This window comes from Melopsittacus undulatus, chromosome Z (assembly GCF_012275295.1).
Source record: "Melopsittacus undulatus isolate bMelUnd1 chromosome Z, bMelUnd1.mat.Z, whole genome shotgun sequence".
NCBI lineage: Eukaryota > Metazoa > Chordata > Aves > Psittaciformes > Psittaculidae > Melopsittacus > Melopsittacus undulatus.
Genome location: NC_047557.1, coordinates 35,424,640 through 35,441,693, shown reverse-complemented (window position 1 = coordinate 35,441,693; position 17,054 = coordinate 35,424,640). Strand labels below are relative to the sequence as shown.

Genomic DNA, 17,054 nt, shown 5'->3' with positions numbered 1-17,054 from the left:
AAAATGTTAACATGCAAGACATTCCTGACTAGCTGTTGAAACTTTTCAGAGTGAATATCTTGGAAACATCATAAGCAAAATATTCTGACACGTCCAGTTTGCAATGTACAAGAAACATGTACTAGAAACATCTAGTCAGAGAGTTGTACATTTTTTTAACCAGTACTGTATGACTGAGCACATCCACTTTTCCAAAATAACTGTACCATACTGAAGAAAGGGCTTGTTAAAATAAGCCTTATCCTTGTGAGGAGCATAATTCCCTGGAAGCATTGGGATTCCCATGACAATAGTGGTCCTCCGCTCCAAACAGGTATCTGCCTACTTCATGCACCTCTTGAACGCAGAGGTCCCTGACCAGCCTTAGCAATATAACCAAGGACTTAACAGGAATGAACACCGACCTATTTTCTTTTACCACAGGGGCTGGTTCCAAGTCCGGATGAAAAAACACTGTTTAGCTACTGTGGTAGATAGCTTGACTTCTCATTATTGTCACTGTAAAGACGAAAGAGGATTTCAGCCTCCAGACCTGCCACCCTCCAGAAGGACCACTCAAGCTGGAAAAACCTGCCTACCTGGCATTCTTAACAAAGTAATGGGAGTTCTGCTCTCACAGAAGTTAAAAGAAGATGAAGAAAGAAAACGCCCCTGTGCCCAAGTTGCCAAAGCTGTTTATTGCACATGAGATGCTCAGCAACCACAAGTGCAATTACTGATGAACTGCATGCTGTTCCATGTGGCCAATTCAAAAAGATGTCTACAGAGCTGTTCAAACTACAGAATACTGATTTCTCTGGCAAACAACCTGGAAAGAAAAGTAGCTGCAATGAGCACTAGATGTTTTGATGCAGAAGTAGCTATACCTTGTACACTGGTTTCCCTGCTCCCTGGGGAGAAGCAGCTCCCTCTTACAGGGTGTGGGGGCTTGTGCCCATTGGCCACTTTACACAGTCTTGGAAATGAACTGAGGAATTTTTGCCTCGTTTGCACTTGCAAGACCAAGAAAAAGGCCTTTGGGGGAATAAAGTGTGTATTTCCTATGGAAAATCCCTGGCACAGGAATCATTGATCTGAGCGACTCCACACCCCAAGAAAGGTGCTGGCACAGGAGCACACACATGTGAGGGTATATACTGTACTTTGGGTAATTACTGTATGCTTAGGCTTTGCTAGTGCAGATAAATGGGCCAGGATTATTTTTTTTTCTTTTTCAGCCTCTTAAAAAGGAATAAACAAAAGTCAAAATCTCCTCCTGGGTAGTTTTTAATTTACCCTTTCTTCAGGATCCATCATTTAGACAAAAGGGGAAGACACCTTGATTAAAAAGGGGAGAAGAAGAAATCTCACTGAGATATTCTCTCGCAGTTTTTCAGTTCTTATTCAGCTTCCATGAACACAGACACCTGACATGCATGCAGCTAGCTTGGTTCCCAGGGGCATAAGTAAAACTTTGCTGTGTTAGTCCTTGTCAGCACCAAGTTTCTTTTTTGTCTTCTTTTAACAAGCACAGTCATGCGAGTCAGTCTCATTACTAAGGGAACAGAAAAAGGAAAATTACAGCATGTTTTCATTTTGCACAGGAAAGCAAAGATTCATCCAGGGGAAAATAATCACTCCTACCTTCCTACTCATGTATGACCTGATATGGTCATTGCACAAGTAATAAGGACAAAGTGTCACACTGAACACTATTTTCTCTTGAAAACAGAAATATCTGTAGTCTCAGTGTAGTGGACACTTATACCGTTTGACAGTCATTAGCTCTGCACATCAAGTGTTCTCTGAATGATAAAAACATTGCCAGCGCTTTCCCCATAGTCCCATGGGATTCTTTCTGCTCTGAAGGAAGTCCTACAGTTGTATATACGCAGTCTCTTAAAATTTATAATGAATACACAGCTTCTAATCTGCAATGAAACTGGGAAGCAGTGATGTACAGCCATCTCAGGGCTAAAGGAGCTGAACAGCCATTCCTAAACCTAGACTGGGAGTTGTATCCCAGGAGAAATGTTCCAAACGTGAGCTCATTTCTTCTTCTAAAAGGGCAGCAGCCAGCTGGGGGTATGGGTTGCTGGCAGAGGATGGAGCTGACACCATATCACTTAAACACGCTGTACACTGCACTCCCTGTAACATTTTATAACAGTGCCTTATAAAACTCAGATCAGTCCTATCTCTCACTGCACTTACCCATATGAAAATATACACCAGGAGAGTGATGTGAATACAAGGGTTTGCTTTCTTGCTTTCACAGACCCGAGTTACAACACCCCGTTGTATTTAAATCCTGCTGTGCTGGTGTGAACACCAGGCATGGGCGATCCAATACAGAGCAGGTCCAAGCTGGCTCAGCCTCAGAATATGTTGCCTAATTCACTTCAGAAAGGTTTTTGAGGCTAGGACTGATTAAGAGGCAGAATGGGTGAAATCGCTTTCCAGAATTCGGAGCCCACCCAACAACACGGGTTTAAAAGTGCATCTCACATTTGAGGACTTTGGGTTTGTCTTCCACATAGCAAGAACTGCAGCTGCGGAAAGAGCTTGCAAGGCACACAGAAAGAAAAAGAGAGAAAAGTAAAACTGTTAACTGCTATCTGTGACAAGGCCTGTTGCATGCCAAGTGTTTTCTAAGTGGTGAGGAGTGAAACTTTGTGCTGGCTGGGCTGTGTTTGTCAGCTTCAACAAAAAACAGCCAATGTGCAGCTGACAATTCCAGCTCCACAGGTGAGCCGTTGTCTCCACAGGTGAGCCGTTGTCTCCACAAATAGGGTAATATACTTAAGTATATTAATAGTATATTAGCCATATTTTTATTGCTTTATTAAACAGACCTTAAGGTTCAGATATTCATGCAGCTTACCTCCCTGTGCAGGTCACAACATCCAACAGTGGGTCATCTTATGTGCACTAAACCCCCATGTGGACTGGATTTAGAAACTCTCTGAAAGTCTGAGCTAGAAGACCTTGTCACAACAGCATAGACTTTAACAGATTTGTAAGAAGTAAGATGGCTCAGCCTCCTCATGAACAGTTCAGAGCATTATGTAAAGATGCCTTAGGTTGCAGCAGGAATACAGCGCTCTGATCAGAAGGCATTACAGAGGAGAGAGAAGACCTCTTCAAAGATTTGTGTAATTTCAGATAAACATCTGCAATTATGAGTTATATTCAAAATAAATGAAGCCTCTTCTGATGATCTGCCATCTCCCTCAGTTACCTCACGGTGCTGTGTATGTGTTTATTTTAACAATAAGGGGCCATATCAAGGGTTGAAACATTAAGCCTCAGTGGAGTCAGGAGAACTGAAAATTGAAAGGGAAATATTTATGTAAAAATACAGGGAGGGAGAGAGAAAAAGGGGAAGAAAGGAAGAGAAAACAGGAGGGAGGGAGGGAGAGAAGCAGGAAGGAAGGGAGGGAAGGAGGGGGAAAATAAGGGAGGGAGGGAGAGAGGGAGGGAGGAAATGAGGAAGGGAGGGAGGAAAGGACGGGGGGGGGGAGGAAAGAACAGGGAAGAAGGGAAGAAGGAGAAGTAAATAAGTAAATAAATTATGGAGAGAGATCAAGATCCCATCTCATAACAAAATATATAGGGAAGACAGGAAAAGTGATCATGGGACCCCTAGGAATTAACTACAAAATTCAGAATTTATCTGACAGTTTTATTTCCCCCTTTATCACCCTGCAATTGATCTCAAATTAATTACTATGTTTATTTAAAAGAAAATACACTCAATTGTTGAGTTTGTAGTGCCAGGGTAGAGTTTGGGTTTTTTTTCCTTTTTTTTTTTTTCTTTTCATAAAATTATAGAATCACAGAATGGTTTGGGTTGGAATAGACTTTAAAGATCACCTAGTTCCAACCACCTTCCACTAGACCAGGTTGCTCAAAGCACCACCCAACCTGTACTTGAACACTGCCAAGGATGGGGGGCAGCCACAGCCTCTCTGGGCAACCCATGCCAGCACCTCACCATCTTCAAAGTGAAGATTTTTTTCCTAATATTTAACCTCCCCTTTGTCACTTTAAAGCTATTCCCCCTTGTCCTGTCACTAGATGCTCTTGTGGAAAGTTCCTCTCCAGATTTCTTGTAGGTCCCCTTTAGGAACTGAAAGACTGTTATAAGGTCTTCTCCTGAGCCTCTTCTCTACTGAAGTTGGACTGAAAGATCCCAACTCTCTCAGCCTGTCTTTGTAGGAGAGGTGCTCCAGAAGGACTTAAGCACTTTCAGGATATAGGCTGCTGCTGGTTTCCTCTGCCCTCTAAGATCACAGGTGATGAAAATATTAATGTTTCTGTTGCTTTCACCAAATAAAAGATACACAAACACTTTGGAGCCAGTATGCTGCACAGAAATGGTATGCATTCCTTTCTATGCCAGTCTTCAGTTATGATAAATTGTGATAAATCACTCCCTCTTGTCCTGGTGCTCATCAGCACTAATGGATGACTGAGGCCATTGTAGAATGATGACACTGCTAAAGTTTGGATTAGCAAAGCATAATTAAACTGTGGGAGCTCAAGTTTTCAGTTTCAGAGATTATTATTGAATCACCTCCCTCTTCCCTTCAGCTAAATCAGATCTTTTATCTTCAAAACATGGCCCTAGCTAGGCTTTTGAGGAACATACTTGTGATAGCACAGTAACTTGAAAATCCCCCATTCTTTTAAAAGGTTACAGAAACCGTGAAAATGTTATATCCAAAGCACATTTACAATCATAATCCACCCACATACCAAAATCAAAAAATAAAAGGCAGCCCTGAGCTTGTTAAGGGCAGTTATACTTGTCTTCAACAGCGGATGCTTTTAACAGTCCAGGCTGAAAGAAATACTGGGATTTAAATAAGCCAGTAAGTAAGTAAATAAATAAATAATCCACTAATCAAATGCCAGCACCAGAACAGTAGGGGACCTTATTGCTTCCTTTATTCCTTTTCATATCTGAGTCTGTTGATACAGCGCAGGATCTGAACAATACACTAGCAAACTTCAAACAGGGACTGAGATTATATCCAACAAAGCTGGAAGGGGAAACTTGACACTCGTACAGTACATTCATATGGAAACGAGTTATATTTATTTTATGGGACAGTTTGAATTTATAATAAGTTGCATGTAATTTCCTGTCTCATTTCTTGAGCACTCTTGGAATTTATTTCAGGATGTCTTACATTATCACACACCCCCTCCCCTCTGCCCTGACACCCTCTCTGCTGAACTTGCTCTACAAGAAGCCCCTGAAAGGCAGAAATCTCAGGGCAATCTCTAAAAGTTTGAAGCTTTGGAAGGAATTTGTATAAAGACAGTGAAAACGAAAATGGAAACTGTGAAGATTAATGTATGGTAGAATAAGCCTATAAGCAGTGTCCAAATAATTCACAGGTGGCAGAACTATTAAGATTTCTACATATGATTGCCTTGGAAGCAGATTAAATCCCAGTATACACAGAGCTTTCCCCTCCCTGGTACCCTGTCTACACAGACTTCCAATTTCACCACAACTTTAGCTACTTTTATAAGAAATTTGGAAAAGTTGGGTTCTGGCAGCATACAGAAAAGAAAAAATGCTTATATATGAAATGAAATTCTAACCAGTGGACTTAAAGGGAGAAAAAAAAAAGTAAGAAGCTGGAAATGCACCTAGAGTTAGTAATTTCTGATATGGTAACATCTCAGTCAGTGAAGCAGAGAGAAGACCTTGGCCTATAGTAAGCTTTAATATGTATACTCAGATTCAGGCCACGACAAACCCACAGCACCCAGTAAAGGTCTTATTTTGAAAGCAAGATAAATTGGGCACTCAGGGGCTTCATAAGGAGATATTAATGACCAATGCTTTATGGAGGTATTTTAATTGCTCTTGTGCATGACATGTAAAAGATCAAAATGGAAACTTTTTAAATACAAAGACTTTAATACAAAGTCTAAGCAGGTGAAATTTGCTACAGCTGTACTGCAGTTAACAGAGGCAAATCAATTTATATAGATGAGAAGTTTGCTCTTAAATCTCAGTTAATATTGCGCTTATGAACCATTATGTTTGTAATAACAGTATCCTGAGAATGATATTTCCCACTTCCAAAAAGAAAGGCAAGAACTTTGAAGGCTGATGTCCTCATACAATTATGAGAAAGCCTTCAACAGAAACAGGTAAGAGACTGCATACAATAATTTGTGAACAACAAGCAAAACATTTGCAAGTAGCATCTTTCAAACCATGATACCAGCCCTTAAATCTTTTTAGTATTGATAATGCCCAATAGACAACCCTCATTCTTTGTCCTGTGTGCACAAAGAAAAATTTAGTCCAATTAAAGTAGGTCTGAACATGTACAGTGTCTCTTATGAGATGGAAAATCTCAGACCTACGATGAAATGCTTTACATTCTGTTAGACAAAAAAATATCTAAATTAATAGACTGCAATAAGCATTGACTAGTATTGATTCGTATTCAACAGTACACAGGGCTAAAATCTTAGAGAAGATTTTCCATCACTCCATAAAATGTATATCTCTTGCTTATTTCCTCTATTTTATCTGAACATACATTTGAGGAATGTTATAAGACCTTGAATAATCAAAGCTGGCCAGCTAGTTGGTAAGACAAGCCTACTGTCCATTGGCTGATATGAAAATATGGAGATGCTGAAAGCTAAAGTTATCTATTCCTGTATCAGTTAGGAAGAAGTTGTGTTTCATACCAGAGTATCTGATATCTGATAGAATTAGGCATTCCATGCCAGCTTTTGATTAGGTGCTGTACACTGCATGAGAAGACCTTTTTCATAACTATCCTTGACTTGGCTAGAACAAGTAATTTCCTCCTTTTCCTGCTCCCCATCCTGATACCATAGCATCTGGTGCTTGATGTGTACTTACTTGTTTTTCAACTATCTTCAGCTTTCTGATTGTTTCTATAAGGATGATCTTATTACTCTGCTTTATTTCCTCATAGGAGAGAACACATGACTGTGGCAACAAATTTCAATTTCCCACTTTTCATCCACATAATTATTACTACAGCTCTAAATTTTCTTACAAGCTTAAGAAAGTGGCTATGAAAAGGAATAGAAACAACAGTGCCATCTGTAGATTTGACAAGACAACAGAAAACACAAGGTTGTATTTGGATGGTTAACAACACATTTACACATTTAGTGTGAGGTGTGTCCCCCCCACAGGCAGGGGGGTTGAAACTAGATGATCTTAAGGTCCTTTCCAACCCTAAATATTCTATGATTAAGTTTTTGTTTGCTTCAGTGAAAATTCGGGCATGGACAGATTGATAGCCCTCTTCTAAGACTTAGTTGTCTGGGCATGTGGACTACTTATGCTTTACATTGAGTCATGAACCTTCTGAGTATATGAGTTTGTCCATCTGACAGATCCATGACTGAGCATATTATAATGAATATGAGTGTATTCTAATCTTCAGACTCATCATCGTGTTTAATTTCAGACTTTTTTTGTCATGCTGTCAGACGTGTGAATCCAATAAAAGTCATTAGAACAAAATGTATTTAACTTTACTGACACTGATGAAGCAGACCAATAGGTCAACAACTTACATTAAGTACTGACTTCTATTGAATAAAGTCCAAAAGAAAAAAATTCCATCACACAATCTTAGCTCAGCTCATCCATGCCTTTGCACTTGGTAGAAAAAGAGTAAACTAATGATGTACTTAAAAAAACCCAAGCAACTGAAGCAAGAGATCAGTAAATTAAGTCCAAACACACGATTTGAGGTTCATGTAAGATGTCATAAGTATACACACCTAGTAGCATCTAGACTTCCACATACTAAATCATTTACTTTTATACACATGAAGCATCAGAAGTACAGCAGCAGTCACAAATCACAATGGTGAGAAATTTTACACTCTGTCACATGAATATATCTTAGCTTTGTATAGCTGAACTCTGTATTTTAGCTCATCTTTACCCAACTGATGTGACCAAGTGTCAGTCTGTACATATACTTGACAACGGATGGAAATATATGTGTGCACATTGGATCTGTACAGGAAATATTTTCCTCTATACAGCTGCAGTTATAGAAACAGGAGCAGACATACAGCAGAAAGTAGACCTATCTACACATGAAAGGAAAAAATGTCAAGCTTTGTACATTCAGATGTAAACAAGAAACATTGTATTCATTCCACTTTCTAATTGTGCTTGTGGTCATCCAAGACAGACCCAGCTAGATAATAGGGGGATGTAACGCCAAAGAGCCTGGAAGGAATGGACTATTGTATTTGACTATTTTCCATGTACAAATTAGCACAGCAAAAGAAAGAAATCCTGCAGAAAAACACATGTACTTTATTACAGTTCCTAGTGTTATTTCTGTAAATAATGCAATGGCAAGAGAGAGAGCTAAAAAAAGCTGCTGGAAAAGATGCAAATAACAAATGCACATGTGATTAAATGCCCTTCTGAAGTGAAGTGACTTGAGTTATGTTCAGATGAACACATGGCTGGTTATAGTTTTGGCTACATTTCCTGTTGAACAACTGTGATTTGCTTGTGTTAGGCTTTTACTTTTATATATATATTTAAAAATATATAAATATGTATATATAGGCAACATAAATAAAAAAATATATAACATATATATTTAAACCATTAGAAGAGGAAATCTTCGGAACAGAATGCCTGCTTTCTTCTGTTTCTCCTCAAAGTTGTGTGCTAACAGGTCTGTAGCATGAAGAAATTCACAGAGCAATAAGCAAAAGTCTCCAAAAACCAAGTCCCATTTTGGAAAGAGAGAAGCTGTCTTTTCAAGTTGCTTTCTGTCTAATGCTACTTTCTCAAGACAGGTGTACCATGTTATGGCTCAAATTTTCAAAATTATCTGTGAATTTACCTAACTGCCATTTACATCAGGGAAACAGGGGTCTGAGAATGGAGTAAGTTCTAGAATAGTTAACAAATAAACTACTGACTCCCCAGACCTTACTCGAGCATCACTCATAGTGAAAATGAATACAATTTCTCCTGAGCAAGGTTAAGAACCCTGGTGGAGAAGTGAGCAATACTAACTACTGCAGCACTCCAGGCAGTCTGCCCTGAAGTCAATGTATCTGCTGGCTAACAAGAGGAGCAGGAGATGCTATTGCTGATGCTGCCTGTAGGCTTGTACCCCCCCTTATATAATGTGTACATGGGCTCTGTATGTGTCTGGGCTATGCATCTTCCTTACTGGGGCAAGGATGTCAAACAAAGACTTTAGGTGCTACTTTGCTCTAGTGTCTTACTGAAGAGTTAAATAAGTTAAATAAGTTAGATAAATTATTGTGACTAATCCTGTAAATGCTTGTTACCTAGACTTAGAGCTTACAACTATGAACTTCTGCTGATGTTACTAGAGCGCTACACGTCTGCTGGCTGCTTGTGTTGCTCAGTGTAAGACAGGGATTTTAGAGATGCAAGGTGAAACACATAAATCCAAATGCTGATTGTCATAGTTGTCAAACTCATTCCACCTACTTGACTAAAGGCTAATAGCTATAAGGCCTCTTTTCTGTCTCAAAAACATCCACAAACATCCTACCATGCCCAGTGTGAACTCATGTTGCAATAAACTGCAATAGTAACATGTGCACCAAGTTATCCTACAACTTATCTCTACCCCGGCTCTAGGTCAAGTTCTTGCATGTTTACTTAACCTCCTGCTTAAAGCAAGTGATTTTCCTGAGTATGGAAGGAGCAAAAAGAATGGCCTGATTAAAAAAAAAAAAAAAAAAAAAAAGTTAAACTTGCTTCACATCACTATTCTTAAGGCGCAAAGAGATTTGTTGGGAGGTGTGGGGGGGAAATCTCCTGAGGCAGGGTGAGTCATAAGAATACAAAATAGTATAGTATGGAATATAATGCATAATAGTTGGCATCAGAATGTACCATTTATTTTCGTGAATTAGGACTGAGAACTTAATTCAGAAGCAGTAGATTGAAGTACAAATGTTATAAGTATGAACTGAATATGAGGCCAAATGCTGCAGTTCTTACACAGCCTTGTTGAGTCGTATGTCCTGTTGATATTCCCTTAAATATGACTACATGTTTGGCTCATAATATATTACAGTCATCAGGCTATAAACTTCTAATTTTCATAAGTGAAAGAGAATCTATGTTAACTTGATGCCATTTTGTGTGAATTCAGTATTTTAAATGGAAAATAGACTTTTAAATGAAAAAAAACTTTAAGATCAATCCAGATAGCATTTTTATTTCTAGTGATTAATTAGTATTCAGTGATTCTTAATTCAAAAAGTAGTGGGTTTGCGTTTTTTTTTAATCATACAATAACTTTTAATAAGCAATTTAAATAGGGTTATTCCAGTGTTTATGTCCCCATGTGGCTATTAAAAAATGTGCTAAGATTAGTTCACAGTGATTACCATAGATTGTTGTACACAGAGAAATAAGAAGACATAAGCTGCTATAAAGCTCATACACTTCTTTAAGATTCTTTGCTATGTGGATTACTACACTCAGTCAAATTTTCAGAAAAAGACAATATATATATATATATGCCAAGATGACTATGGTGTCAGATGTGTGCATATGAATATTCTTACTGAAGATTTTCTGATAGCAAACATGGCCCATACTTATAAAATTAAGTCTGAGTCAAAATGGCACATTTAATATCAATCAAAGAGCAGAGCTACAGCTCTCAGCTACAGAGCATCCTATCCATATAATCATGGGAAATATGCAAGAAAATAGTATAGTAACCATCAACTTTACAGCCCTGACGTATACCAGATATCACATTACATATCTTCCAAAAGTTGGTATAAACTTCTTGTAATGAGTCACAGCAGTAATGAGGGCTCACTTAAGCTGACTGCAGGAAAAAGTTCAGTACATGCTGTACATGGTTTCTCTGAATATGCACAACTGAAAAATATTTTCTCCTTTCCACTTGTATATATATTATTTTTTTAGGAAGGAAGAAAATTTCTGGAACATTACAGTGTGATATAGTTTGATTTAAAGAGGGAGAAACAGCTCTTCTCTAAACCCAAAGCGGTTAAATCGCCATTCACAGGTCGCTGCTTTTCAACTTTATAAAGCTGATGCCAACGTCAACTTGGTTCTACCTGCAGCAACCCGCAATATCAAGGCTCCAAGCCTGTAATGCTTTAGATAGGATAAGATTTACATGATTTTCTCAAAACAGTGTTTCTCAAAACTGCAATCTTACAGCTTAAAACCATACCCATCCACATATATACACACAGATACAGTATTAGCTGCAAGCAATACATTTTTGCAGGAAAGAAATGGCATTTACCAGGATGAGGGAAGCCAGAAGCAGCGTGCCAGCAGTTGTCCAGAGGCAGCCCTCCATGGCTGGGTCTTTGCCGGCCCTGGGGGACACCGCACAAGCTGCGAAGTGCTCAGCTGCCTGTTGTCACATCCAGCGCTGGTGCGAACCTTCAGCCCCGCTTCTCCGCCTCTATCAGCCCTGCTCACATTTCCTGACCCAGGCGTGGGTGGGTGGGTTGGAGCTGCGGGGAAGCGCTCACCAAGCCGAGGAGCAGCCAATTCCCCTCCTGCTAGTCAGACATGCAGCACAACAAAGCCAAGGGGTCCGGGAAAGCATAGCAGTGAAAGACAGAGGGGAACTAAAGAGACACAGAGAGGGAGGAGGAGGAGAAGAAGGAGGAGGAGAAAGGCAGAATGGCACAGCTGAACAGAGTGCTCTGCCTTCAGCTAGCCACCCTCCACGAGTTCTGCTCCACCACTTGCCGTAAGCTGCTCGCTTGCTAGGTCAGTAGCTCTCCTCCTGAGTGTGCATTGTTCCAGACAGGAGGGAAATTTAATCTGCATCAATACATAGCATATGCCATAAAAGGCACCAAAGACAGAAAAATGTTCTCTGGAACCCTTTTATGCCATTCTTTTAGCAGTAAGGGAGTCTGACCCTGCTCTGAAATTGTAAAGCCGGAATTTTTCTAACAGGACAAAGTTATAGTCTTTCTGTCACTACTTTTTTATTCTGGGAGGAAATTTTAAAAATACTCTATTCCCTATCAGAAGGAAAGTAAGCTTACAGGAGGAAGAATTTTTCACAGAAAGACAAGGATCCACAGATTTCAGGAAAGCCAGGAACTCTGCCTTTGATAGACAAGAGTTTCAAATCACTGCTCTCATTCTGCTCATGATTCTTGCCTATCATCCTGCATTACCTGAGGTCTCCAGTTTTTCTTTTTTTTTTTTTCTTTTTTTTTATGTGTGTGTGTCTGTTAATTTTATTTTCTGAAGTAGAAATTGCAAACTGCATCCAAGAAATCTTTCTCAACGTGGGCATTCTCCCACATGGGGGTGAGCTGGACATCTCTGGCAGATGCAACATTACGGTGCTGAAGAGCATGCTACATCCAGATGGACATGTAAAAAGCCCTGTCTTCCTAAGCTCTTGACTGTGGTACCCAAGTAAGCTCAGGCAATGAAGGAGAAAAATAACGTACATGTGTTTTAGGGGTGGAGAACAGATTGCTAGCAATGAGCCTGAAAAGTGACTGAAGTCAGAGGGTAGCAGAGGAAAGTAGAACTCTGACAAGGGCACCAGGACTGGGGACTGAAAGGAAAAGGGAGTAAGTGTAGACTACAGACCATTTAAGAGAACTGCACAGCAGTTGAAATGAAAAATAGCCTAGAGGAAAAGCTGGAAAAGCAGATGGAGAGTGATACAAAGTTTGCAAGGGGGAAGGAATTGAGGTGACAAAAAGGGAGTTTCCTATGCTGAGAAATCAGATAGGAGGGAAGAAGAGGGTCTGTCTTGGCATAACAGAATCAAGAAAATAAATACTAAAGACATCTGAAGGCCAAGATAGGAAAGAGATAAACTAGAAAGAGCTGGGCTTGGGAAATGAAATTGGCATTCTTCCACACGGGCTTTGGAAATTAATTAGGCTGAAGAGAAAAATTTGGAACAAGAAATGAAAGTAGTTAGGAACAGTGGAGAAAGAGATTTCAGCTTGCACAGGCCAGAAGTATCTTGGTTGGGTACCTTTGGATTTGGCAGGCAAGGAAACAGGGACGGGAAGACTGAAAAGGCTCAGTGTAGCAAAAAAGCTACAGTGAAAAACCAGCTAGGTTGACTGAATGTAGCTGGGGTGAGGAAGACCTAAAATGGGTACTAAGTTTTCTCTGCTATCAGTGAGTCCTTTATGAGTCCAAATCCCCTCACACAGCAACTTCAGAGATCACTTCCCAGAAGCGAAGGGAGGGATGGACAACTTTGCACCACCTTATGGCTCAGAAGAGGGAAAACTCAGGAAACTAAACACATGAATCTATGAAAAGTCTATTCCACCTTTTATAAATAACACCACCACCATCACCACACAAAGTCCCCAAATTCTGTTCTTCACCAGCAGTATCAATACACACCTCAGAGTTGCACAAAAGGATTTTTTTCCACACATCTGCTGACCACTGCTGTGTCTTTTCTCTACTCTGTTCTTTTGCCCCAAGAACACTGTTGATATGACTGCTTTATTTTTAAGAACTAAAATGTTGCAATTGTGATCATGTGACTTACAGTGGCTAAAACAACTCGGAAGAACATTTTCATAATATGCTTTCCTTTTTCTCTACATCCCACACCTCCCATCCTCCATCCCTCCCCCCCTTCCCACCCCCCCCCCCCCATAACATGAGCTCATTTCAGATCTCATGATTTTCAACATGTCTTCTTCAACTTTGGAAATTGTGAGGTTCTTTAAAGGAAATTTTGGAGATTCTTCTTATCAGCACAGAAGTCTCAACAGTCAACTAAATCATCTAGGCTGGAATAATTAGATAATACTTTGATTCCATGTATCCTGCCATGGTTCTGCTCATGCACCTCTCATTGCAGCTGGTGAGAATTTTGCATGGAGAATAATGATAAGAGAAGGAAGCTAATCATAGAATAATTTAGGTTGAAAAGAGCTGTCAGATCATCAAGTGCAACTGTTAACCTAATACTGCCAAGTCCACCACGAAAGCACATTCGTAAGGACAACACCTACGCATCATCTATATACCCAGGCACAGCTACAGGTTGGACAAAAAGGAAATTCAGAGCAGCCCTGTGGAGAACGACTTGGGGGTGTTAGTCAATGAGAAAATGAACATGAGCCTTCAGTGTGTGCTCACAGCCCAGAAAGCCAACCGTATCCTGGGCTGCTTCAAAAGGAGCGTGACCAGCAGGTCAAAGGAGGTGATCCTGCCCCTCTACTCTGCTCTTGTGAGACCTCACTTGGAGTATTGTGTGGAGTTCTGGTGTCCTCAACATAAAAAGGACATGGAACAGTTGGAACAAGTCCAGAGGAGGGCCATGAGGATGATCAGGGAACTGGAGCACCCCCCCGTATGAAGATAGGTTGAGAAAGTTGATGCTATTCAGCCTGGAGAAGAGAAGGCTTCATGGAAACCTCATGGCAGCCTTCCAGTATCTGAAAGGGGCCTACAAGGATGCTGGTGAGGGACTTTTCATTAGGAACTGTAGTGACAGGACAAGGGGTAACAGGTTCTAACATAGACAGCAGAAGTTTAGACTGGATATAAGGAAGAAATTCTTTACTGTAAGGGGTGGTGAGGTACTGGAATGGGTTGCCCAGGGAGGTAGTGAATGCCCCATCCCTGGCAGTGTTCAAGACCAGGTTGGATGAAGCCTTGTGTGGCATGCTTTAGTGTGAGGTGTCCCTGCCCATAGCAGGGGAATTGGAACTAGATGATCTTAAGATCCTTTTCAACCCTAACTGTTCTATGGTTCTATGATTATACCTTCAGGCATGGTCACTCAGCCACTTCCCTGGGCAGCCTGTTTCGATGCTTAATAACACTTTTGGTGAGGAAATTTTTCCTAATAACCAATCTAACCCTCCTGTGGTGCAACATGAGGCCATTTCCTCTTGTGCTACCACTTGTTACTTGGGAGAAGAGATGAACACCCATCTTGCTACAATCTCCATTCAGATAGTTGTAGAGAGAGATTGGTAAGTTCTCCCCTCAACCTCCTTTTCTGCATACTAAACAATACTAGTTCTCTCAGCTGCTCCTCATAAGAATTGTTCCCTAGAATCTTCACCACCTTCACTGCCCTTCTTTGTACATGCTCCCACACTTTAATGTCTTTCTTGTAGCAAGTTGAAGGTCTTGCAGTAATGTTACCAAATTATGTGACCTGAAATGTTCAGACATGTTGAAAAGGTGTTTTAGCTATAAGGACCTTTGTTTATTCAAGGTATGTAACGTTTAATTGGGAGCAGAGCAGTAAGAGGTTCATAATAGCCTTGTAAGTTTTACAAAATTCACCAGACCTGACATTTTGTTACACATTTAAAATCCATGCCAGATTCTAAAATGCAGCTTGAATTTTGTTTTCACAACAAACTCATGCAAACCCCGTAATTTTTTAATGAAACCACATGAATGTAATACTTTGAAGAGTTTGGGTTTCAGTTTTCTGCACATATTTGACCTAGAAATCAAAGTGAAATTCAAGGAATGGAAACTCACATGAATCAATCCAAAGCAAAGGTCTACTCAAATTCTTGCATATAGCTTTAATGAGTAGTCATGCCCAATGTCTGCCAATTTCTACAGTGCAGTGTTGCATCTACTTAAAGGCTCATTTGAATTATTCTGAACTGAAAAAAAATGAACTGAAAAAGAAGTATAGTTTTACTGAAAAATTACTTTAAGGCATGAAGTGCCTGCAAGTGTTCTTGAGCTTACCATTCCTCTACACTGCTGTTCAGATCCATGGTTTTGTTATACTGTACATATGCATTTTGCAAGGAGCAAATCTACCTTGCTGAAAGGTCATTCTAGATATGGAATATTAGTTTGGGGGTGGGTGTATTTCTTTTTGGATTGCATACATACTGAAAGATAAAACCTATGGTAAGAAGGAAAATATGCCCTTCTGGTAAGATTGCCCAAAAGGTGTAAAGCCCCAGGCCCTGTTCATCTGCAAAATTTCTCTGTCATGAACCCTAAATGAATGCAAGAATTCAGAGCAATAAAAGACTTCTAACTGCAGCAGAAGCAATAGCTGAAACTTTAAATGATGTGTTAGCTTATATGAATGGTGCCTACTATACCCAGCACTTTGTTTCACCAGTAATAGAGGTTGTTGTCAGTAGAATCTTAATGCTACAGATGAAGTCCTGAGTCCTTTAAGATCATTTGCAAGATTGATACTGGAGATTGGTGAGTCCAGGATTGCATCCAATATCACCTTGTGAGTTATAGATATGCAAATATGTCACCTTCAAACTCTTATAGTACAAACATAAGCCCTTCACCATCTTAGGGGAGAGCAAATGAGTAAATACATGCTACACCCTGTCCTGAAAATTACCCCTTCAGCTATCTGAACTGGTCATTATTTCCGATTCTTCACCTTGCCAGGTGTTTAAATTAAATCTTTTTGTGAGAAGCAGGGCTGGTTATTGATGCTACACCTACGGCAGATTATACGAATGTAAAGAAAGGACAGTGTCTGAAGCAGTATTTTAAGCTCTACAGATTTAACAATACTTGATTTGGAAAACACAGGTGTAGGCAGAAGAAAACTGTTAACATCTATATGCTTTGTGGCAGGAAAGAGTGAACTCTGGAGCTCATCTTCTTGGGGATAATATATTACAGTTTTCACTCAGAAGCCACCTGTCTCCTTGAGGTTGGACCTCTTTTTCCATTAGGTCTGTAGGATTTTTTATTCTTTTTACATTTTCAGTTAACAGATCTTGTTTTGTTTTGTTTCCTTGTGGTTTTTGTTTTGTTTGGTTGATTGGTTGGGGTTTTATTTCTTATGAGCCTGAAAAAAAAATATAAGGACTGCAATATTCTGTACTGCCTAGGTAAAACTCACCCAGATGTACATGACCTATGATTATGAAAGTGCTTTCCTGAAAATTTAAGGTGCTGATACACACAAAATCTTTACCTACAACTCCAACTTGAGATAAAATTCAAGCATATGATAGCAGGAACAACATAGTTTTGAGCACCATGAACATCCTCATTCACA

The 17,054-nt window shown here is 39.8% G+C and overlaps 1 protein-coding gene across 1 annotated transcript in view; it reads right to left on the bottom strand.

The window, feature by feature from the left end:
• Nucleotides 1-11,672, bottom strand: part of ADAMTSL1 (ADAMTS like 1) — a 180,661-nt gene extending 168,989 nt beyond the window's left edge. Inside the window, 1 exon segment of the mRNA XM_034072780.1 lies at nt 11,316-11,672. Coding sequence (XP_033928671.1) covers nt 11,316-11,372 — 57 coding nt within the window. The 5' untranslated portion in view covers nt 11,373-11,672.
• Nucleotides 11,673-17,054: the final 5,382 nt, after the last annotated feature.